Below are 26,604 nucleotides of genomic sequence, written 5' to 3'. Positions count from 1 at the left end.
TAAACTGATATTACAATAAGTATATATCCTTTCCTTCCTAACACAGACCTTTAAGTATATGAGATTGTCTTGTACATTAATTTGTATAACCTAATCAAGCTGATTTATAGTATAATGATTAAAATGTCTAGTGAAGCCTTCAAGTAGAAATCAAATGCATACCTATGCTTTTTTATCATCAAAAAAACAGCCACCACATTTTATTTATAAAAACATTTTGCATATCTTGAGAGGATTTGATTCACACAGACTCGCATTATACACATGCACACATACAAACATCTGCTATGAAGAATAAGCACATGGTCATACTTAAAAATGTTGCTTGATCACAACTGATGTTGAAAACATTTTCCCCACTAATACATGTGTAGTGATCAAAATTAACAGTGTTACTAACCCCATTTTCACACAGAAATATAGAAAGAATAAGCTCCTCAGTAAAGCACAGTAGTGCAGAAACAATGATCGTGTTGCACTGACATTAGTCACTTCTATTAAAATAATACACACACACACACACACACACACACACACACACACACACACACACACGCACACACACACTTCTATGTGAAACAGGAGACAAATGCACATGTGCTTTTAACAACACTGGTAAAAAAAAAGTCAGTTGGCTGGATTCAATAAAGCCTGCATTAAGTGTGCACTGTTCTGAGGAACAGATAAACACAGACATAACATACGCCTTCTTCCTCCTAATTTTAGTTTTCCTACTGATATTCTTGCTGCTTTAAATATTGACAGGGATTCATAAAGGTTACCACAAAGTGTAGACTACATGTCCACTTAGTGTAATCCTTCTGAGTGACTAGAAAACACAAAAATGAGATAAGAATTTTTATTGAATATATATCATGTACACTTAGTGTAGGCTTTATTGAATCCTAGGGAGTGATTTCCCCTAAGGCCATAATTATTTGCCGCCTTTAAACTAACATGTCTTTGTAAAATTTGATATGGTACCAAATGTTTTTTGCATTATAAATAGAATAACAAACTTAACTTCATAAAGTATGATTTTGAAACTGTTGACCACTGCTAGTAATTTTAATTAGACAATATTTCCTTGTTATTATGAGTGATCATAGAACAGTTCTTATTTAATTAATTGAATAAGTACTCTATCTGTCTTGGTTGTAAAATGTAGTCTGTCACCAGATATTCCTTTTTTATACTTTAAATATTTTTATTGAACTGCCACTAGACGTTCTGTTCTTATAAGTCAAACTGAATGAAAAATATTAAGAATAAAATCAAGTCACGGCCATAGATGATGAAATGGTAGAATTGTATGTTTTTAACCATAATATTAAGGTCATCATTAAATATTAAGATTTTTTTCATACTATAAGCTCAGTGACTTTAGATAACTGACAACCCAAATTTAAGAAACATACAAGTAAACTTGACTAGTTCAATAGAATCTTCAGTCTTGCTAATTTGGTAGAAATTGGGTTGTAGGAACTTGAAATAAGAATAGTCAATTACATTCCATTTTTACTTCAACAAGTGACAAAAAAATTAAGGAATTGAAATCGAAGGTGTAGGGAGCCTGACTGTTTAAACATTACAGAGCTGTATTCATAAATTCTCATGCTTATTTGTCTTTTAATTCCATCAGGAAAGGATTCAGACAAAATATCAGATTATGGTGAAATAGAAACTGTTGCACTTTGTTATTTAGGTTCATGGTCTTAACATTGCAGTTATTGCTTCACTCCTGATGTTTTGCATTTCAGTGAAGAATATACATTATTAATCCCAAGTATATAACAACCAACATACTATAATATTTGGTAAATCCTCACTACAGATTGACATGCAGTGACCAAAGCTTCCTGTTTTGGCATACAAACTCTGAGAAGCCCTTCCTCTTTCTATAAAAGAGAATAAATATTGACCAGATTTACAAAATAATCTTTTGTTTGAAGCTACTAAATGTAAATGGTTTAACTACTAGATTCCCCAGATTAATCCATCATTCCAGCAACAATATACTCCATAGATTTACCGCCGCATCAATTTTTGCCTTCTCCATCAATGATGGGATTTTTTTTCTTCTTTATTTCTTTTCTTCTATTCAACCTTCAAAAATAAGTCTAGTTTATATTCTTGTGTCATTTTACTATTTTACTAGATTACTTTTAATAAATCCACTGTGTGTTGGTATTTTACTGGTTGTTGCATTTCCATTGTGCATTATTTATTTTTTTTATTTAATCTTCAGGCAATGTGTATTTTGTATTTTTCTTGGGGCTTTATTCCTGAAAAGTGTCCATGGAATCAGTGTTCAACCCTGGTGATCACATTATAAATAAACTCCAGCAGACCCTCAGATATGTGTGATCTATGCATGATCTACCACAGACGTGTATAATGCATGTATGATCTAAAATTCTACCTAAACATCTACTTAAACAAACCTCATGATCCTAGTCCTTAAAACAAATGGTCACTCCCATTTTGAATGCAATTTCTTAAATTGTTAACTGCATAACTTATTTTCTTTCCTACACATACTGTTGCTTCACATTATTAAAGATTTGTCTTAATATGTTTTTGTTACATGCCTTGATCTTTTTTTATACTTAAATTAGTCATTCTAGTTAGCTTGTATATTGCATTGCAAAAGAGCCCTTGTAGGTATACTGTACACACTCCATTATACCAAGATTAAACAAAGACCACTCCGTGAAGGGTGGGGTCTCTACAGCAGCAACAAAGTTCAATAGAATAAAAGACCCCTTCCAAACACAGCTGTACAAACGATTCACACTCAAAATCCAAAAAGCTTTTCTTGACTAAAACAAGTAAGCACTTTCACAGAAAGTATTCTGCTTCTTCAGACCATTAACTGACAAGTAATAAACCAAGACATTTAAAAAGACACAGCCAATCATAACAGCTTAAAACAGTCACATGTCATCTAATCAATTAAGCAAAACTCATGTGACGAGATGACAGCCTGCCTAAAAAGAAACTACTTGAAAGTCTATTAACAGTGCATATTTAAGATCATTAGAAACATATCTCTGTAGTACTGCTTTCATATCATTCATTATTAACTAAATACACATTGTAAAAGTAACTAAATTCTAAGCCACTAGTAAAATCAAATCGCATATATTATAAAGTGCTTTCTTTGGACATCACTGATCTTTAGATGTAAACAATGTACAATCAAATTACTAAGTCAACTTAGAAACAGTGACTTAAGCTTAAGAACCACGACTTATATTTACATATGCAATGACAGAAGGGAAAAACTTCCCAGAACAAAATTCCTGGTTACAGATTTAATAACTATCAAAAATAAATATTGCATTAGCAACTTGCAATTTGGATCTCACTGATCATCAAATGTAAGCAATATACACTAAAATTGCTAAATCAGTTTAAGAACAATAACTTATCTCTACATACATAACAGAAAACTTCCCAAAACAGAACTCCGAGTTATGAAATTAGTAACTATTTTAAAAAGCTATTGAAATAAAACACATTCACAGTGTAGCGCATATATTAAACATGTAAAAATATATATGGAACATATTCACATTAGCAACTTGCAATATGAACCACATCTTCAAAGACATAGTAAAAAAAGTCTAAATTGAAATTAGTATATACCTGCAAAAACGTTCTTCAAACAAAAACTGTCAGACACAATCCAGTAGTCAAGATAAGTGATGTATCCAACTCCATGTACTTTCAGACGTGCAGCAATTACATGACTAAACACAGCCAATAAATAATAAAGATTTCTAAAGGCTGCGGTTTTCAAAACACAAAAATAAAAACCTACCTTCAACTATTATAATGTAGTGACTAAAGAATATGAAGATGCAAAATTATCTGAAAGATAATAAAGGAATCTATCTAGCATAGCTGTATACTTGTGTAAAAATGATACTTACATAAACCAAAACACAAATATTCACATATATTGTGGGATACGTTAATTATAGATCATAGGTCACCAAATATAAAAATACTTATAGGATATAACTGCAGTGACAGCTTAAGAGTAGTAACAGACACAGCTTCCCAAGACAGAATTCCTGATTATAGCGTAAGTGGCTACCTAGCTATATATGCATAAGCATTATATAGTAAAAGAAAATATAAGAAACATATTTACGCTGACCACTTGTTATTAACAAAGCATATCCTAGAAGACATGACGGAAAAATCTAAATTAGAGCTTATGCAGGATAAAGATCAAGATTCTAAAGAAAAAAATCTGTTAAACACAACATGGTTATTACAATGAACAATGTATTTTAACTCAATATATAGTCAAGGATGCTACTAACACATGACTACACCTACCCAATGCAGAATAAAGAAATAATAGAGCTGCAGTTTGCAAAGCATTGTGCATGGAAACCTTACTACAACTTTTATAATGAAACAATGATACAAACACGTGCAAAAACAACACTTATATCTAGCATAGCAGACAGACTCTACAAAACAAACAACACAATGAGCAGAGAAATGCATCCATGGTCAATGGACAGTCAATGTTGCAGAGATCTCTTTCTCAATACAGGTTTGAGTGAGACCTTTTCATTCAAGCCTGGTTCTGTATATAATTTCAACAAAAGTATCCATTTCTGCTCACTACTCTCAGTCTTGTTTCTAATATCAAGTTCCCTTAAATTACTCCTCATAAGCTCTGTAACAGAAAATTTGAATGGATGACCTGTTCCTTTCTGCATGACATGTTTAGTAAGAGCATTAGTGCTTCTGCATTTTGCAATGTCATTTAAATGTTTAGAATTCCTGTCTTTAAACATCCTATTAGTCTTGCCTATATAAAAGGCACCGCATGTGCAGCACGTAGCAAAATAAACCAAGTCTCTGCTCTTACAATCAGCATAAAAATTCAAATGAATAGTGGTACCAGAGATTGTGTGAACAAATGAAGAACAAGTATAGATATAGTTGCAGGCTTTGCAGTTACGACACATAAAAGTCTCCTTCCTGTCAGAAACAGGCATACCAAAACTTCTTAAACTCTTGTAGCATAGCTGTCTTCTCAGCAATAAATTGTTCTTAAAATAAAACTCACGTTCAAGATCAACCACTTTCCTGACATCTGACTCTGCTAACAGGAGCGGCCTTAGATCAATTGGTGCCCTAGGCAAAAGGGCACCATGGCACCCCCCCCACCACACCACCCAGTGCCCCCATCCTGGTCTACCTACACCAAATAAATACTGGAAAAGTGCCCCTACTAAAGCGGCGGCCGCCTAGTTGGCCTATGCCTAAGGCCGGCTATGTCTGCTAATAGAATAGGCCAGTTCTTCTATAAAACATCATGGACTAAGTTGACATCATTGGAATATGTAAACAAAGGTCTGTTCTTAGCACAATTACATGGAGGTAAGGGGATAGGGTGTCTATGCTTCTTTCTCCTGGAGAAATAAGGTTTCCCTACAGTGTCTGTCAAAGCTAGTGTCTCCACTTCATATTTATTTACCGCAGACTTACTGTAGCCTCTATCCATAAAATCTTTCTTAAGTTGTTGAAAGGCTGAAGCCACATCATCATCTCTGTTATGTAGCCTCATGTTCCTAAGGACCTGTCCTTTTAAAATAATGCGAGTAACATGACCTGGGTGCATACTGCTTCTCAAACGAAGAGTATTTTTCTTACAAGGTTTCTTGTGGATGCATGTAAACAGCTCATGCAGATCATTTCTGCAGACAGAGATGTCCAAAAAATCTATAGCATCTCTGGAAGATGTCTAACTAAACTGAAGAAAACTCATTGTTCCATGCAGAAAATTAGTGAAAGCACTAAGGTCACGTTCACCATCTTTCCAGAGAATAAATACATCATCCACGAAATGCCTGAAGAAACATATAGAAGGGGCATACACATTACCTTCTAAAACAACATTTTTCTCCCAGTATGCAAGCACTAAATTAGCGTAGCTGTTAGCACATGTAGTGCCCATCGCAAAACCACTTTTCTGTAGAGAGAAATTATCAAAAAATACAAAAACATTATTTTCAAGTATAATTTCAAGTAACAAACATATTAACTCAATTTTATTGGTAGAAAATGCTGTATAGGATGTGAAATACTGTCTGACATATTCCACCCCAACATCGGTTGGAATAACTGTTAACAAAGATCACACATCAAGGGTCACAAAGATGTAGTCATATCTGTAAAAATTCATCTCAGCACACATACATAAATCATCCAAAAAACTTTGAGTCTTTCAAAACTGTGTCAATCTCATTTAAAACAGGTCTAATAGTCTTCTCAATGTAAATTGATAGCGGTTCTGTTACCTATCCTCGGCTGGATAAAACAGGTCTCATCCGAGGTTCCACAGAAATTTTGTGTATCTTAGGTGGTCCATGCAAAATTGTAATAACTGGTTTCTCAACAGCAAAATATTCAAAGAGCTCTTTATTGATCAATCCAGTCATCAATAGAGTATATATTAAAAAATTAACTCTACCGATAAAGTCTTCCACTCTGTACATAGCTATATTCACATATGTAGTCTCATCACTCAACATGAACAACATCCGGTACATATAAAGATCGCTGTTGAGCACCACAATGTATTTCTAAATGTTGAGCTGTCCTTAGTTCATGTAGGGCTTTACTCTGGCCTGGTGTCAAGTTATAATGACTGCACTTATGTCTTTCAGTTAACAAGTCATGTATTGCTTTGTTGCATACTTCTACAAAAGCTTCTGCCAAGGGGTGGATATCTGGAATAAAAGTACTAGGTTTCTTAAACATACTGTAAACACATTGCTGATCAGGTTTCATCAGCGACAGAGATATGCTGCATGCACATGTGACTGTTTTAAGCTATTATGATTGGCTATGTCTTAGTTTTTAAATGTCTTGGTTTATTAGTTGTCAGTTAATGCTCTGAAGAAGCAAAATACCTACTGTGAAAGCACTTACCCGTTTTAGTCAAGAAAAGCTTTTTGGATTTTGAGTGTGAATCATTTGTACAGCTGTGTTTGGAAGTGGTCTTTTATTCTATTGTACTGTAAACACTGCCAGCTGTGAGGGGTCATTGTCTGTTAAGTAAGAGTGATCCTTTTAATTTTATATTATTTGAATTCTCATTTCATAATGCTTACCTTGTAAACTAAAAAGTTTTCCCTGGTGAAGCAAAAAAAAAAAAAAAAAGCATAAAACAATAAAACATTACAATTCAGTAAGGCCACAAATAGTACATAATAGTTACTGTAAGCTGATGTGTCAGTCTAATCCGGTTAAAGGTTTATTCAGCTGTGGTGTGTGCATATTTGGTTAAATTTATGTAACCCACTTTTTATCTGTGCCAAATTTACTGACATATTTTTTATCAATTTTACAGACAAAACTTGTTTATCAACAATTAATTTTATCTAACATGTTTAAGAAAGAGAAAATGGCACCACCCCTTACTTAAATATAATAACTCCGTGGTCTCTCAGCCACAGAGAAATGAGAAAACACCCCACTCAGTGAATCAATGCTGTCCATATTTAACTTTCAATGTAGTTGTGTGACAGTGGAGTTAATATATATAAGTAGGGGAGATGGATGCAGGGGAGCTTGTCCTCCTTGCAAAAAAACAGTTATTTTTGGTACATTTTCTCTTTCTTAAACATGTTAGATAAAATTAACTGTCAATAAAAAGCCTTGTTGATACAATTAACTGTCAATAAAACTGTGTCAATAAATTGGGTATAGAGAAAAAGTATGTTAGATAAATGTAAATAAATCCATATGGGTGCAGGTGGCTGGATCAACTGTGCACCTACACCAACACCTGTTTGGTTGACATCATTTGATTGACGCACACATATGGTTAACAGTTGTGCAAGATCAGCAGTCCTCAGGTAGTGGAATCTTCCCTTTCCCTGAGGATTGTGCAGTCTCAGAGTAAGTATATATAATTAGCAGGGGGTGTATGAGTCCAAGGGGGCTCCCCCCCCCTGCAAAAAAATAGAAAAATGGTAGATTTTTGTTGTAATCCAAAGTTTGAGTTTTCGGAAAATCATTCATATGGTCTCACACATATGAATTTCGAGTTTCTGATAACCCGAACTTCTGACCGCACCAGAACCTGTGTGGGGTGGGAGGTTGGCATAATTGTTAACGTATTTACTTTACAGATACAAGGTGCCAGGTTTGATTCTCACATGGGGTAATTGGCTAGGCTTAAAATGGCCCACAAGGACAGTCAGCCTAGTACTGATGTATGAACCTGACAGGGATCCATATCTATCTCTCTCTCTCTCATATATATATATATATCTATAATATATTTATATATATTTATATATATATATATATATATATATATATATATATATATATATATATATATATATATATATATATATATATATATATATATATATATATATATATATATATATATATATATATATATATATATATATATATTGCGAGTGCTTGTAGGCTAGGTATAGAATAAGGACTAGGTAAGTATTTGCTACTGTATGGATTGTGTGTCTGAGTGTCTTGTGTAGTTGTGATGTTAAGGAAAGTGTTTTTCTAGGGTTAGGGGCAGGGTTAGGGTTAAGTTTACATCACATAAGTAATATGGAGCAGGTGGACATTGATACCAGTACAATGCGACTGTTCCACTCAGTCTAGCATTCTTTCATAACCCCACATTTAAGCATCTTTTGTAATTCATCTCTTACTGCTTGGCATTGGGGCTGCACCGTGTGATATGATTTTTAAGTCCACTTCCTCTCCAGGTCCACTTTCTTTGTTTTTCGCAATTAATCGAATTTTACAAGACAGTTCTGAGAATATGGACTTATTTCCAAGTTCTTTTTCTTAATGGTTCTGAGACACTGATGATGTCTCCCCCATTTTAACGTTAGGACATGCAGTGGGAACTTTGGCTTTCCCTGTAAAGGTACTGGATACAGAAACTTTAGTGGAATTTTCTCTGTACAATTTAAGAGCAGTTATGTGATATAATTATACTAGTTAACTTTTTCCCAGCTGCTGACCCTGTAATTCACTTCACTTAGTTTCTCTGTTACTACCAGAAGGCCTTGCCACTTTGTAAGGAATTTGTTTTCTGCACTGGGATCTAATGCAAATGCCTTATCTCTGCCATTGAACTCTCACAGAAGAGCTTGGTGCCTTCTCTCTGCCATTGAACTCTCACAGAAGAGCTTGGTTTTCATTCTTTCTTTGCTGTGCCCTCACCAGATGGTGTCTCACTACAGACATCATAGCTCATAACTGGTTCTGATGGTCTCAAAAATGACATTACAGTTTTATAGACGATGTTTTCTTCTTGCCATGTTTCTTTTCTTATTTTTTTATGTATTTATTTTTTTGCTGTAGCTAGGAAACCCTCACTGGGGATCCGTCAATTTGTTTGAAGTTTCAGTACTTCAAACCCCACTTCACCGAGTCCACTTGTTCGAAGTAGTGAAACATCGAACATTGACTTCAGCAGTCACACTACAGAGTGGAATGGGAATATTCCCTTTTTCTCGCTGTAGTGCGATCTTGGAGTTGGTATATTTAAGTAGGGGTTGTTGGGGTGCAGGGGCTTGCCTCCCTGCAAAAACATGTTTTGGTGTTTTTTTTGGGGGGGGGGGTAGCCCGAGGAACTAGACTTCACAAAAGTGCACTTTCGTTTAAGTGGACTTTCGCTGAAGTGTAGACTCTACCACTCTATTTTGAAGAAGTGTATTTTTGATGTAAAGCAGTAGACCCCCTCAGTGATATCTGCCATACGACAACTCTTAGATGAACTTTTGCTTCCCAGACAGGAATCTGCCAAAATCATACTTCTCAGCTGTATGTCATTATGCAGAATGTTCTAGTTCTGAGTCTTAAAAATTCCATGTCCCATATTCCATAATGAAGGGTTATGAGAATTAATAACCATATTTGTTCCACAGTTTGCCCATTTTTTTTCCACATTGAAAGAGATTGTGTTCCACATTTTGGTGATGGAAGGTTGAGAGCTATGGCCAGAATAGCTTGCCACAATAAATTAATACTTAGTGAGATTCCTAGAAAGAAGAGTAGCTCTCTTTCAGTTCTACCATCAGGGAACAAGAAAACACATTTGCTCTTAGCCAATAGGCCAGATAGGTTCACCTTCTACCCAGGCAGTAATAAGTCTAGCTAGCTTCCCTTCTCAAGGGTTAGGCTACTTCCCTCATAGGGATAACTACCAGATTACCTAACTTCTGTTTTTTTTTTTTAGCTCCAGCTAGAGTCCTCTGTAGACCTTGCTCTGACCCAAAGGTAATGAATCCGTTGTGTAATAGTGCACTGTGTTTTAAATCAACCTAAGCTCAACTGTATCTCACTACCTCTAACATCTTTGCTTGTTTCTGGGTTAATCTTAAACTCATCATCCCTCACTATTCTTTCTGAACCTTCCAGGCCAGCACATTTAAATGGACTAGCCACCACTATACCATTGTTTATATTACATTTTTGCATTTTCATACTGAGATGTATGCTTCATTTGTGTATTTGAAAATGTACACTTCATTTTCTTATTTTTTATCCCACACAAACAGCAAAATCCTCCATTTCAAGTTCTATTCAGGGGGTCATTAGGCCTACAGAGTTTTTATCAAACTTAATTTCAGTTTCAGTTGAATGAAGTCCTTGTAATTAGGGTACAGAGATGGTATACAAAACAATTCTGGAGTAAAGCTGGTTTTACTGAAAATGCATACAAGCTAAATGTAGAATAATACGGAAACATAAGATGATACACATAATTCAACTGCTCACAAGATAGATAATTTCTTACAAATCTATTTTTTTTTAATTTTTTTCAAGGAGCACAGTTTTATAGAAGATGCTAGAACACAAGAAGAAAGAGCTGGATACACTCAGCCAGTTCGAATTGTAGGAATCGCACTTCCAGGAATGGGAAGTACTGGGGGGCAGAAATCTGATGGAACAAAGGAAGTAAGATGTAGCAATTAACCTGCATGTTTCCAATCAAGATTTCATGTCTGCATATGTTGCTCCATGCATGCCAATCTGTATCTGCCATTTATCTTCATGTATCATTGAGGAGTTATTGTTAAGATATTTTCACTTTTCTTTCAAGCCAACAGATTTAGAAAATGAAACTAACAGAAGAGCCATGAGAAGATATTCAGAAGGACAAGGTATTGTGATGTTTTTGATAAATGAGATAAACTGGTGCACACAGCCTGAAAACTAACACTGGACCACTGAAGTTGTTTTGAAATATCCCATTCAGTAAAACTTTTTAACAGATATAGAAGCAGCAGTTAGAACAGCGCATCTTGTAGGCTAATAATATGTGCTGTATGTGGATTCAGGCAAGAAAATTAAACGTCTTTTATGAGAAGAGAGATTGTATCAAGGAGATATGCTCTTAGATTATACTTTTCAGCAATTCAAGCATAATGATCTCACTAAAGCAATAAGCAAGATAATAATAATAATGCATATCACTTAGAAACTAACATGAAAAGGAGGAATTTATCACTTTTTCAGATGAAGAGATTTTAAGTGACAAGGTATTTTTCTTTTATAAGGCTGATAAGAAATGCCTGATCTGATAATGTTAATCCTCGTTCATTCCTTATGTACGGGTATTGGTTCCAACCTCGGAACCGAGCTGGCCATCTTCCAAGCTCACGTCAGCTACAAACTCTCGAGTTAAAACTCTTACCCAGAATTCCCCTCTCCCTGTTACCCCAGATTTCGTTTGCCGCATCACCATTCGGTCATGTCAAGCTACTTCTCTTGAGCTAAGTACATTTTTTTCGTCATACTAAATTCTAAAACAACCTTTTCTCACAGAAAAGTTATTAGATAGTTTTCTCTTACCTTATCGCATTTAGTAACTATCCTTTCTTGAATCCTTTCAATTCCTTTCCTACTCTTTACCGTGAGGTAATTTCTTTTTTATCATCGTTGGTAAACCCCCTTTCCTTCTTACCTTCAGGTAATTCTTGTACCAGTGCTAAGAGTCCCGGGCTCTGGCCAGAATAGGGAAGCATACTTTTGCATCAGCAACCTTTGCAATCAGGTCCCTGAACTATATGGCACACTTTACCAAGCTTCAAAGAGATTTAATTTCTGAGCTCTCTGAAACTTTGTCTGGTGCCGTGTCTGATGAGTTCCAAGACAAAGTGGCCTCTCAGCTAGCCACAACTGAATCGATATCTAACTCCTCCATGCATTTGATATCTCACGCATCAGAAGGAGTAACTAGAGTGGCGAGTTCAGGCATTGTTCTGAGACAACATGCCTGGATGCGCTTGTGTAATTTCGCAGAACTTTTCAAGGCTTCCTTTCTCAACGCTGTCATTGAAGCCTCTTCATTGTTTGGACCCAAGGTTAAAAGCACACTAGCCAGATGTGAACAGGATGATAAGACCCTTTCTGCCGTGGGTGTCTGTTATTCTTCCCCTCAATGGGCTTTCTCCAGAAACCAGAAGAGTGGGAAGATATGGTACAAAAAGTCTCAGGGTCCTTTCCATGACACACAGGCTGAGTTCTCCCCTAGAGGCAGAGGGGGAAACTCACATGGAAGACACCCTTTTCAAGGCAGAGGGGGTCCGTGTAACCAAGGTTCCAGGGACTCTCTCTCTGGTCAATCCTACCAGTGCTCCTGAAGAGCAGCCCAACTGCTTTCCTCTGCAAGTGGTTGGGGGTCATTTCTCTTTGTACCCTTCTGCCCAGCTAACCATCACCACCAATTCTTGGGTACATAGGATAATAACCAGAGGTTATCATATTCCCTTTGATCTTTGTCCCACTCCCCCAACAAACTTACCCGATGTTCCACCCAGTCAAAGGGAAGAAGCAGCATTAGAGATATCAAAGCTGCTAAGAAAAAGAGTCATCCAAATAGTCCATCCAGACCAGATGGGATCCGGATTCTACTCAAGACTATTTTTGGTGCCAAAGAAAACCAGGGATTGGAGACCAATTTTGGATCTCAGCGTATTGAACAAGTTTGTAAGAGTACAAAAATTCCAGATGGTCACAATACAGTCTATCCTTCCACTTTTGGAAAAAGACGATTGGATGTGCTCGATAGATCTTCAAGATGCGTACTACCACATAAAAGTGGACAGGCCATCAAGAAGATTCCTTCGCTTCTGTGTGGGAGCCAGTCACTATCAGTTCAGAGTACTGCCCTTCAGACTCTCTACAGCCCCCAGAGTTTTCACAAAGTGCATGGCAGTCATCACAGCTCACTTGTGACTACAAGGATTCCAGGTGTTTCCATACCTAGACGACTGGCTCATCTCCACCCCCACCAGACATCTATTGGAAGAAGTCGTGGCATACTCTCTCCTTTCTGCAGAAAGGCTGGGCATAACCATAAACTGGCAAAAATTCAATCTCACCCCATCTCAGTCCACAGAATTCATAGTGGTCATCTTGAATACAAAGGATTGCAGAGCATCCATTCCAGAGCACAGAATTCTAAGGATAAAGCAACAACTGATCCCAATCCTTTCAAGGGAGAAATCCACAGCTCACTCTGTTCTACAGTTGTTGGGTTCCATGGCAGCCTCCATCACCATTGTCCCCCTGGCCAGGTTACACATGAGGCTTCTCCAATGGCTACTGCTCACCCAATGGTATCCCTTTCAGTACCCTCTTTCAGCCAAGATTCGGGTAACTCACAAGTGCAAACAGGATTTAAATTGGTGGATGATCCACAACCCATCACAATGGTCTTGTCCCTTCTCCCCCCAACAACCTAAGGCTACAATGACCACGGATGCCTCCCTGATGGGGTGGGGGTGGGGGGCTATGTCAGGGACAGACAGTCCAAGGTACTTGGTCCGAAATGGAGGCCCATCTGCATATAAATGTTCTAGAGCTGAGAGCGGTGCTTTTGGCGTTGCAAGCATTCCATCCCCTGCTGCTGTCTGGGACTACTGTGAAACAATCAGACAACATGGTGGTGGTCTGGTACATCAACAAACAGGACAGAACCAAATCTTACCCATTCTGTCGAGAAGGCCATGAGGATATGGCAATGGGCGATGGCTACCAATCGTTTTCTTCTAGCAACGCACATTCCCGGGTGTTCCAAAGTGATAGCAGACAGACTCAGCAGGTGTATTCTAAAACCTCACGAGTGGTCCCTGAATCCCGTGATAGCAGCGGAGATTTTCAACTGCTGGGGTCTTCCTTGCTGCGACCTCTTTGCGTCCCCGACCAACTACAAATGCAGCAATTATTTCGCCCTGATTCCCCCTGTGGGACAGTCACCCAGGGACACTCTAGTCCACGATTGGCCCTTGGGTCTACTTTATGCATTTCCACCTCTCCCCCTCATTCCTCAGTTTCTGAAGAAAGCCCGACAGTTGAAGAGCAAAGTGATCCTCATAGCGCTATATTGGCCTCGTCAGATTTAGTTCTCCTTCCTTTGGTCTCAACTGCTAGATCAACTGTGGATTCTCCATCCAACCCCAGGGTTGATCTCCCATCCGCAGAATCTGATTCACCCCAACTTGGACAGCCTGAAGCTCACAGCTTGGCTCCTCCTATTCACTTGATTGCCAGGCAGAATGATCTTTCTTTGCCAGTACGTGACATTCTTATTGCATCTCATAAGTCTTCCACCAGAATTACTTATCTAAGCAAGTGGAAAAGATTTACTTTTTGGCTGAAAGAAAAACTGGTAGATCCTTTTTCAGCACCAGTGTCAATAGTACTGGAGTATCTAGCCACTCTTTTTCAATCCGGTCTGTTGGCCTCTACCATTACTGTTCATTTGGCTGCAATATCTAATTTCCATGATGGTGTCCAAGAGTCCTTTCTTATGTCACACAAATTATGCAAGACTTTCATAAAAGGTGTGAATCATCTAAAACCTCCTTTTAGAGAACCTACTCAACCATGGCACCTGTCATTAGTTCTGTAATCTTTGACAATGCCACCTTTCGAACCAGCTTCTTCTTGCAACCTCAAATACTTGTCATGGAAAACCTTGTTTTTGGTCGCCATTACTTCTGCCAGATGTATTTCTGAGCTTCAAGCCTTATGCATCAAGAGTCCATATTTGATTTTTCATAGAGATAGAGTGTCATTGAGAACTAATCCTTCCTTTCTGCCAAAAGTGATCTCTGAAATGTCCATTAATCAAACCATTGAATTGTCAGTTTTCTTCCCCAACTATTCAAACAAAGGAGAGTATTGCCTATATACCCTAGATATTCACAGGCAAATTTGCTTATACTTGAACAGAATTAAAGCCTCTCGTAAATCAGACCAGTTATTTTTGGCATATTCTGGACCTAGATTAGGACATTGGCTAAATGTTTGAAAGACTGTGTGACCTTCATTTATAGACAACATAATATTCCATTACCTACTACCATAAAGGCTCATTCTACAAGGTTGGTGGCAACTTCTGCTGCCTTCCATACCAGAGCTTCTTTACATGACATTTGTGCAGCTGCAACTTGGGCTACCCTCATACCTTCATCAATTATTACAAATTGGATTTAGCTTCCAGGGGAAGAGCATCATTTGGTTCTATGGTGCTCAGGAATGTCCTTCCATGAGAGCCTCCCAGGAATAAAGGTAGCTGGGGACTCTGTCCCATACATAAGGAATGAACGAGGATTAACAATATCAGATAAAGAAGTTATGTTTTACCATAACATTCCATCTGTATTGTTGATCCTCGTTCAGTCATTATGAACTTCCCTCTTTCCCCCTCCTGTGGCTTCTAGTGGATCTCACCATCCGGTTCTATTAGGTCATTTGACCAGAGGTAGCCTCTACCTTCTTTTGACTTGCAAACTCAATCTGAGGTAACGGAGAGGGGAATTCTGGGTAAGAGTTTTAGCTCGAGAGTTTGTAGATGATGCGAGCTTAGAAGATGGCCGGCTCGGTTGCGAGGTCGGAACCGATACCCATACATAATGACTGAATGAGGATCAACAATACAGATGGAACGTTATGGTAAGACATAACTTTTTTTTCTGAACTAAGGCTGCATAATATGCTAGCAAAAATAAATGTTTAAGAAAATGTGTGAAAATTTGAAACTTAAAGACAATGGAGGATAAAGAGTTATATCTCAATGTAGTAAAAAGAAAAGACATCCATGTGCATGTATTAGTCTGTGTGTGCAGGTACATGTATATATCTACCTATCATACACACACACATATATATATATATATATATATATATATATATATATATATATATATAGGGTGTATATTATGTTATCAAACTTTTAAAAGTACCAACGTCATATGATCAACACCATATGATCGAACTCTTAAAAGTTCGAACGTTTCAACAGAGATTTCTGTACATTGCAGAATGGGAAGATTTCCCTTTCCTGCACTGTAGTGCGATCTCAGAGTTGGTATATTTAAAGAGCTGGGGGTGTGGGGGCTGCAGGGAGGCTTGCCCCTCTGCTTAAAATAGTCAGGTAGGTTTTTTCTGTTTATTTTTTTAGTTTTCAAACTTTTAAAGTTAGATCATAGGTTCGACCATATGACAGTGACTTTTAAAAATTCAGTAACGTAATATACACCTACATATATATATATATATATATATATATATATAGGGTGTATATTATGTTATCAAACTTTTAAAAGTACCAACGTCATATGATCAACACCATATGATCGAACTCTTAAAAGTTCGAACGTTTCAACAGAGATTTCTGTACATTGCGGAATGGGAAGATTTCCCTTTCCTGCACTGTAGTGCGATCTCAGAGTTGGTATATTTAAAGAGCTGGGGGTGTGGGGGCTGCAGGGAGGCTTGCCCCTCTGCTTAAAATAGTCAGGTAGGTTTTTTTCTGTTTATTTTTTTTTTTTTAGCTTTTCAAACTTTTAAAAGTTAGATCATATGGCTTCGACCATATGACAGTCGAACTTTTAAAAATTCAGTAACGTAATATACACCTACATATATATATATATATATATATATATATATATATATATATATATATATATAGATGTATATATATCTATAGGTATATAGACATAGTTATAGAGATATGTCAAGTTGTTTATGACAAGTAGAAGATTTTGTTGTAACCGATGTGGTTCTGCAAGGTGGAAGAGAGTACAGTATTGTTAATGCATACATTCATAACTGTTAAAAAGCCTAAACAAGGAGTAAAAAGAGTGACTTGGAAACTGTATCGACAAATAAATCCACTCAATCACAGCTATGTTTGACAACATCATGCACATGATTTTATAAAACTCTTACCTTAAACTAGAATTAAATCTTAAAAATAAAATAAAAAATTTTTTGAAGGTGAAAAATATATATTGATGCTAATAAGAGTCCTGCTGGTGTCTGTGAGTCTTGGATGCAAATAGTTCATAGGTAGTTCATTATTTTATTATGACAGTGATACAGTACAGTCTCCAGCTTCTTGCCCAAGTGTTTCTTGTGTTTTTGATATGTAAATAGAGTACTTGTAGATGTCAATCACTTTGTACTGCTGTTTTACAAAAGAAAATGAAGCCGTACAATGCTTTAGATGACAGGTTTCAAGAAATTTCAATGCCTTTGCTTGTATACTGCAATACTTGTTTTTTGGTATTTAGTTTCATAGGTAAGCACTAGGCAATCTGTCTTCAGACCGCTACAAGCCTAGCTGTTGTGTCTTTCGGCTTTTCCCAGTTAGGGGTCGTCCCAGCGGAACTCTGGTCCGCTAATGATTGGCAGTAGATTTTTACGTGCCTAGTTGCCAGCCCTGACGCACAATCTTCAAACGAAGGTACGCCCATTCACGCATGTCTCCACACAGAAGAAGCTCTAGCTGAGAATCAAACAGCACAACGTCTTACTGTGAGGCGACAATGCTACCGCAGCACCATCACCGCGGTAGCTAATAACCCATATTCAAAAGTTCCCTCCATATCAAGCAGAGCAAGTTTCTCTAAGAAAACATCCTGGCTAGACAATAATAAACTATTACTGAATGCCTCTAAAACTAATATTATGTTATTATCCATCCCAATAAACTGTCCTCCTGTTCCCCTGTTTTACTTAAAGACAAGAATGGAAATGACATACCAAATGCCACAGAAAACGTACCTAGGCCTAATACTAGATCCTACACTTGGTGTCTCTCTACATAATGAATATATTACCTCCACAAAGTTCTTATCCAACTTAAACTATGCTGATGTATCTCCCATCTGCTATCGTCCACTGCCAGACTAACTGTCACTAAAAGCATACTCATGGAAAGCTAGAATATGCTCTCCTATTGCTTTGCCTATACTTTTCTCAGAATGCTCATAGTCTGCAAATAACTGAAAATAAAATATTCATATTTGTTCTCCTGGTAGACAGGTATAAGCATCACTGTGACCTGCTAAAGCAAGTGAATTGGCTTCCTATAACTGAAAGAACTCATTCCATTCAACAATGGTTCACAAAATCATTGAAACAGGGTACTGGGACAAAAGAGTACTTCTAATCATGCCGATCACCTACTCTTAAAGAAGTACACTGGAAGAGTCATTAGTTCTCACCCGATCAAGGTTTAAGACCACGGTAGGCAAAGCAGTCTTCTCTAATATGGTTCCCACAATACGGAAAAGCCATCACACTGAACTGAAAGACAGTAAATCTCTAACATCATTTAAAGCTACTTCACACAACAAAGAAGCTAACTGTACTTGTTTTTGTGGTACAGGCTAAGCAGCCATAATTCTAGCAATTGTTTATTCTGAAACAAACCATGGCACACATTCCTCATGCTGATTTTATCATAAATGTTAATTATCTAGTCTGTGTCGAAATGCTCTGCTGCCGTATTTCTCATGCTGATTTTATCATAAATGTTAATTATCTAGTCTGTGTCTAAGTCCTCTGCTGCCCTGTGTTACTGTTGCTTTTCTTTGATGTTCTGTAATGTTTCTGCACTACTGCTGCTAAATGTTTCAGTTAAATACATTCATGGTTATATATTGTTCATCTGTCAATTACTTTATCATCTCAATTATTTATTGTACCCAATCATGGCTGAAAATGATGAAACCAGATAAGGTATACATACTAAACCTAGAGTACTTGATAACAGTTTTCACTCTTACTCACAAACAATGGCTAATGTACAATGTATGTACTGTACCTGTGTACTATGTATGTATTCTAACTATGTTCCAAATTTCAGCTCTACACCACAAATCTATTAACTTCCTTTATTTTTAAATTAATATTTTCTTGTTTGTTCTCTCCACTGTAACTGTTAATGTGCCTCATAACACTGTAAAAAGCATGTATATTGTAATTTGTGTGTATACTGATCATGTCTAAATAACTAAATGTACCTGTAATTTTTCTATGCGGAGCTTTTCTCCCCGGGCCTCTGCTGAAAAAGAGCCTTTTTGGTTCAGTCAGACACCCCCACGGTTAACAAATGTAAAATAAAAAATAAATAGACCAGTTTAGTTTTCCAGTTAACAAACTATGATACGAATGTGATACGAAAGAGGGGTACATTTAGTGAGTGAGATTATTTGACGGTTGTCTCACTACATCTCGACATTCTCTTTATTTTCTTTATTTCTTCCTTGACATATAAAGTAATGTTATATTCTGGAAGTGTCAGCAGGCATGAGAGATGATGCTGTGTTCCAGAACAGTTTAGTGATTTCAGCAAAGTCACTACATTTGATTATGAAATATGTCTTGTATGTGCATGTGTGCTGGGATATTCCAGTAAAGTACTAAAATTGCAAAGTCATTGGAATATTCCAGTGCAACACTTAAAAACTGCAAATTCATTGTATTTGGCAGGAATTGCTGTTCCTTCTGGGGTGGGTGGCCAACACCACAATATGATCTAGCTCCAGCCTATACTGAAAAGTACTGATTCTCATGACTTGTGGTAAACAACTAGGTTATATATAGCTGGGCCTGCCTGCACCCAGGCAAAAGCCTCACCTGTGGAGTGGACGCACTGCCCATGACTGTTTTCCTGATGAAGACTCCTGCCTGACTGCAACGGGGCTTCCCGGTCAAGACTGAAGACAGGATAAAGCTTTCTCTTTATCTGTGATGTATACCTTTTTCTTTAAAATGTATTGTCTAATTTCATATTTTAGTTAAATAGAGATTACTTAGTTTTCGGTTTTAGTGTGATCTACTGTTTAATTACACAGAGTTTATTTAGTTTTCTGTTTAGTGACAGAAATAAATAATTTCCTAACTTAACTTTTCTGTCAACAAAATTGTCTACTAACAATGGAACTTTTCTCCCCGGGCCTCCGCTGAAAAGGGTTTTATGTCCAGTCAGACACTCCAGGTAAACAAATGTAAAATAAATAAAATAAATAAATAAATCCAAGATAGACTGAGAGTGAATTTGAGATTTTTCATCCAATTAACTTAGTGTACCTTGAACCTGACAAGGGTGTTATTTTTCTTGATGTGAACAAATTTTATTTTCATGTGACAATACTCTGCAGTTGACATGCAACATGATCTGTACTGATAGTCTGTGTATCAAGTGACATAGCTTGGTGTATTTCAGTTATCACATCTCAAGCACACCTTATTAAGAGTATACCAGCTTCTCTACAGCTGAAATGCATGTTCTTTCTCTTATTCTCAGTGTTGAAGTGAAATCCCTTCAACTTTGAAAACCCTTGTCTTTCCAGAAGAAAAGTATGATAGCAATAAACCGGTTTACTATTGTTTATTCGAACGGAAAAACATCCTCCATTCAAATAAATGAATGGTAATGCCGAAAGTAAAAAAAAAAATAACTGTCACAACGTCGAACCAAATGCTCGACGCATTTGACTTGACATTATTGTTGAAACCACCACGTGATAGCCGTATAGGAGATAATGTAAATAAAACTCCTATACAGCTATCACGTTTTTGCAGGGAGGCAAGCCCCCCTGTGCCCCCCACCCCCCCTACTTATATATTCTAACTCCGAGATCACACTACAGTGGGGATGTAGATGAATTTCCACTCCCCACTGTACCATGATCTCCATGCAGATAGTCGATTTCCACTTATGCGAATGCAGCTGTGCATTCGCATAAGTGGAGTCGACTATCTGGTGCAAAAGTGCTTGTCCGTTCGACATTCTGGTTTTTGGCACATTGCAGCCGACAGAATGTCGTTTGCACAAACAATAGTAAACCCAATAAACCATCTATTGTCTTGATCCTTTCTATTGCAAGTTATTCCTGACCATTTAGGTGTTGTCTTAATGAAGCCCAAAACACTTAAACCTATTCCTTCATGTGACATATTTCAACCTTTGGTCTCCCTATATGCACTTATAGTAGTATGTATTATCTGTTTTTGCTTCACCACCCTACTCCAGGCATATGATATCTAAGAAATACTATTTACTATTAGCCTAACATAGTTAAATCAGCTGCCCAAGATCCAATCCAGTTTGAGATTATCTTTACTGTACTGTATATATATTGCATAGACCTTATCTTTCCTCTTCTTCTGAAGCACTAGTAATAGGTCAGTGTAAAATTCAGTCATATGTTTAAGCAAATCATTCACTTTAAGCATTTCTTGAATAACATTTCAGTGAATTGGGGCTGGAGGTGATAGACACATAATAGTAGGATCTGTCACCTGTCTGCCACTAAGCATCTTTACTTGGTAATTTTATTCCCAAAACTGCCAGACATGGCTGGTGACCTTCATTGCACAGTGTGGCACTTAAGACAGTAGAACCAGTCAATTCAAACTACATTACCAGTCTGCTTAATGACATTGGGGTCCAATCAGTTGTTTTACTTCACATGTATGATATTATCTTTACCTTAACAATTACCTATTGAAAGGTTTTCTTGACAGTGGAGGGAAAGATCATATATCAATTTGGCTGTTCAAAATCACCCATAAAGGCCCCCATGTTTGCCTCCCTTCTAAATTCCTCCAGCAACCCCATATTTCCTTAAGCTAAAGAGCAACAAGCTCTCTAGCACACAACAGACTGTACTCACAACTCAACACTGTATCCCTAAGGACTATCTAGGTCTAAAGTATACAGTATAAACATATTTACTACACCACACATTAAGTTATTTTTTCTTACCATCCCGCTCACAGAAAAACAAACACTACAATAATAAAAACAGTGGCTCAATTGTTGTATGACAGTTGTCTAAAGCAGATAAGTATTTGGACACTTAGTGACCCATGAGAAAAATACATTCTTCAGTAAAAGTCTGTCTTAGATCAACTGAAGTATTTCCTACTTAGATAAGTTTCAGTACTTCTAGGTTATAGTTACAAAAAATATGATAAGACATTTAAAAACTTATGATCATGGAAATGAATCCGGGCTTAGTGATATTATCAAACCTTAATCACATCAACTTGCTATATATTTAAAATGCAACAAAATTTTGTTTACAGAATAATGCACAGTAACTCATATATAGATTGGATAAAGTCCAAGAAGCCTAAAGAGGCCTTTGACTTTTCTAGGTTACAGTGATGACCCTTCAAATTTGGTACTGAAAGGTCTGTTTTTAGAAAACTGACCACTAATAAGAGGACACTAGCCACTAATATACCACCAGTATGTTTTCAGTATCATGCAGCATTCATTCAGTCAGCTGTTTCCATGAGTTATACAGCATTATCAATTACCAATTCAAACTCAAACTAAAAAGTCCTTTGCATTATCTCAAGTACATCCACTAAAAGCCTCAATCGAGGAGTAAAGAAAATCTATAAAGGTGCTGGATAGACAACATTTACATGCAACTTCAAGAATCTGAGATCATTTTTAGTATGCTGCAGATGACCCAAGCTTGAATGGTTGCTCAGGTACTGGAAAGAGCTGGCCAGTTATGATGGCAGTGAGCGGTTGCTGCTGGGTCACCCATCCTGGGGGGGCAGCTTTGCCTTACTATAAGGTTATACCATGTTGGAGAAGTAGGTGATAACTAGTGGAATTTGTGTCTGCTGAGTTTGTACTGTCATGATGCCATTACAGATGCAGCCAAGGGGAATTTGATGAGCACAGGCATGCTTCTCATGACACTGCAATGATTGAGCTTGGAAGAGGTGTCAATGCAGGCAGGGGGTAAGGGTTACTACCAAGGTGAAAGGTAGGCCATGCTCCAAGACTAGCAAGCTGGACAACTCCCTACTATCTAACTCTCACTAGGAAATGGTGGTCTAACTTGGAGTTCTGACAGGAAAGAATGTGCTGTAGAGCTCTCACCATGCTGGGAATTCTCAGCGTCCATGCTCCTGGAACCAATGGGCCAACTGTTTGCTAGTAGTGGAGTTTGTGGAACGATCAGATAAGGGGGAGAAAAAAAGAGGTTAAGTTTATTTTCTCATAATTTCTCAGTGTGTATGAACAGAAAATTCATTACCGAGTAAAATTCTTTTCCCTTTGAACTTTTCTGTAAAAGGTGAGGTAAAGCCTGCTGCTTTGTATATCATGACTTAAATTGCACAAAATATTTTGTATTCATCTAGTTATAAATTCAGAAACTTGTAAGGTGACTCAATGAGTTATTTCCAGGCCAGTATAACTTTTGGGAAACCAGACCATTCTGCCATCTTAACCACTGTATATTTACGCCAGTCTAAACCTTTACCTCTTTTTGACACTTTCATTAGGCATAAATTCTTTCTTTCAGCTTTATGATCTTGTACAACCAGATTTAAGGCAAACATTGTTAATTTCACCTGTAGCATATTGATTAGTCCATCATCTTATTTTTCTGCTGTATAGACAATATGACATCTGTCTTGGCATAAGTTTCACAGTGACATTTTATTTTATGTATGTGTTGATCAGATAAGCTCACTGGACACATGTCCCCTTGATCTGAAAGCACCAACTAGTTAAGTGATTTGCTAAGAGTCACTTAGTAGGCAAATTTTTCGGGGGGGGAAATCAAATCCTTTAACTTTAGTACTGAAACTTGCTTGTTAAGATCTGCATTTTAGCTTGTTTGAAAATGCAATAAAGACAGTAACATCCAAAGTCAAATCAGCACCTATAACTCATCTGCCATGTGAAGACCTTCACAAAACAAAAAGCTTTATCTGCTTTAAAGTCTATTAATTACATTATTTTACTTTATTAGGAATTTATTTTACCAATATCTTAACAACTGACTGTTAAAGAGTATTTTTGTGCCAAGCATTGGTGGAAAGAGTGACCTTCTTTCTTTAGCACTGAGATCCTTCCACAAATATTCTTGCAGAATCACAGAATAGTAAAGTGTACAAAAAATAAGAAACTGGTTAGAAGATGAATATCGAGAAGTGATTTCACAGATTATAATGCTGACATTAAATGACAGAAGACTTTTGTCTAGTTTAAATAGTTGATAGAGGATGATCCTTTCCTTGATTTAGTTATTGCATTTGACTTGAATGAGTAATGACGTTTTTCATATAATTTGTAACAGCAGCTTGTAAGCTTGCTTATTTATTTATTTCATTACTTGTTTACTTATTTATTTGTTTATTTAAGTGTATTGCCCATAAAATAACTTAAAACAGTGAATATAACATGCTAGCGATAAACAATGAAGTGATCACACAGCCACAGTATATAGTAAATATTTATGTAGGAAAAATGTATTCAGATTTCTTGATAAGTAAAAGTATACGGTTTCTCTTTTATGCTTCTTTTTCTTTGGTTGTTTTGAATTATTATATATCAGACCCTAATATAACTTTTCTCTCTCCTACTTATGTGATTACATTTGCACATCTGTGTTTATCTGTTCCTTCACATTCTGGTTCTGTGTCACATCTTTGGCTATGATATCCTACTTTTTTTGTTTTTTTTTTATTATGTACCTTGTTAATTGTTAGTGATTTCTGGGGTGGTTTCTCAACTAATTCACATTCTTCTTGTCAGTTATGACTTTATCACCTAACATTCTTTATGGCACGTACATTTTTCCTGGAGTGTGAAACATCTGTATGCAATGCCCCCCACCAAAAAAAAATGTTTCTGGAATCAGCATATCTATGTCATGCCTATTCTGTTCAGTTTTTTTTTTATTTTATTGAATGTTAGTTTTATGTTTGAATAGGACCCTAGAGTACATGGGGGAGCAGATTTATAGTTGACATCCTACACCACTTGGCAGTGTATCTTCTTTTTCTCTAGTATTTACCTATTTTATAAGGAATGATTGTGCTCGGCAAAACACACGTGTGATTACAGCATTTCAGACTTGATGCTTTTTATCATTGGAAATCACAGTTGTAAATGCAGTGTTTAACTTCCTTAGCCTTTTTAGTAAAGGACACTTGAAGAATGAACTGGTATCATTTCTGATGTGACAATAATTCTCATAGTGTTTCTTTGTCATCAGTCTCCCAGATTGTACAATTCTGATTGTGAATTGTGCTTTCAGATCATAAAAAGTTTTTTTTTTCAAATTAGAAGAAAGTCCTTTTAACTGTTTATTTCTGATAAATTTAATAGAGTTCTGAATGTGTAATGTGGCTTATTTCAGTGCCCAGCATCCATTTGTGTCAGGATACTGGTTCCGTGGGCCATTAAATTATTATTTAGTTTGCTCAGCTTTGTCTCCAGCTTATTCTTTTTATTTACTTCTACCATCTCATCCTCACTTAGTTCATCCTTGTTTTTTTTTTTTGTGTTTCTTTCTTATTTTATAATTTCCTCTTGTTTTCTGACCACAAAATGATTCAGGAATTTTGCCAAAACCTTTGTCATATCTCAGCTATGCCCTCCCAGCAGTATTCAGAATCTTTGGGGTTTTTCATATGCATCTTCTGACACTATGTACCTGTTATGCATGTATCATTCTTTTGCAGTAAATTATGTAAACATAGTGATGAATCAATGCATTTTCAGAGATGGGTTTCACTTATGTGCTTCACGGATACTTTTGAAATCCCACATACACTGCTGTTGCTGCTGTAGATTAACTTATTTTTTCATTTGTTGCAGTACCAGTCACAGAAGTCCTACCCTGTAAATAAAGGGAGGAAATGGTATCACTAGAGAAGATAAAGCATATTATTCTTTTTTTAAGCAATCCTATTTTACCAGGACATAACAGTTTCAGTCTTAGGACTGTCCTTTGCAAAAATAGCTATTACAGCTGAACTATGTCTAGTAAGCATGTTTGCCACTCAAGGGTATTTTGAGCATTGAGGTGCCTGTAGAAGAAAGAAGCTTTTTGGAGTGCAGAACAGTAGCACACACCATCTGACCATCATTTTTCAACATAGGCAAAAACAATATGCTTTGTTAAATATAAAGCAAATTTTTAACATTGTTAGGAATTTACCTAACTTCTCATTCAATTCCTCAGTTATATATCTACCGTTGTATGACACTCCATCAGTGCAACTCTAAGAAGAATGAAAAGATGAAGATTAAAAAATAAATAGAGAGATTATTTTTCATAATTTTACCATTTGAGACCTTAATGGGCACAATCTAGCATCAGAATCTGCTGCATGCCACATACTGCAATGTTTTTACAAGAAACATGAAAATGACAGTTTGGACAGCAGATGGCAATATTCCTTAGTAAACTAAAAATGTAGTGTTCTGTTCAAATCAGC

At 36.7% G+C, this 26,604-nt stretch overlaps 1 protein-coding gene across 1 annotated transcript in view; it reads left to right on the top strand.

Annotated features, from left to right (window-relative positions):
• The window catches only part of CARMIL3 (capping protein regulator and myosin 1 linker 3), a 3,552,770-nt gene that overhangs the window by 3,382,921 nt on the left and 143,245 nt on the right, over positions 1 to 26,604 (top strand). Inside the window, exons 34-35 of the mRNA XM_044058175.1 lie at positions 10,858 to 10,989; positions 11,135 to 11,195. Coding sequence (XP_043914110.1) covers positions 10,858 to 10,989; positions 11,135 to 11,195 — 193 coding nt within the window. The remainder of the gene's footprint in view (positions 1 to 10,857; positions 10,990 to 11,134; positions 11,196 to 26,604) is intronic.

The sequence above is a fragment of the Protopterus annectens genome, chromosome 16.part0 (genome assembly GCF_019279795.1).
Source record: "Protopterus annectens isolate FY-2018-M chromosome 16.part0, PAN1.0, whole genome shotgun sequence".
NCBI classification, from domain to species: Eukaryota; Metazoa; Chordata; order Ceratodontiformes; family Protopteridae; genus Protopterus; species Protopterus annectens.
This window is presented reverse-complemented; position numbering and strand designations above follow the sequence as displayed.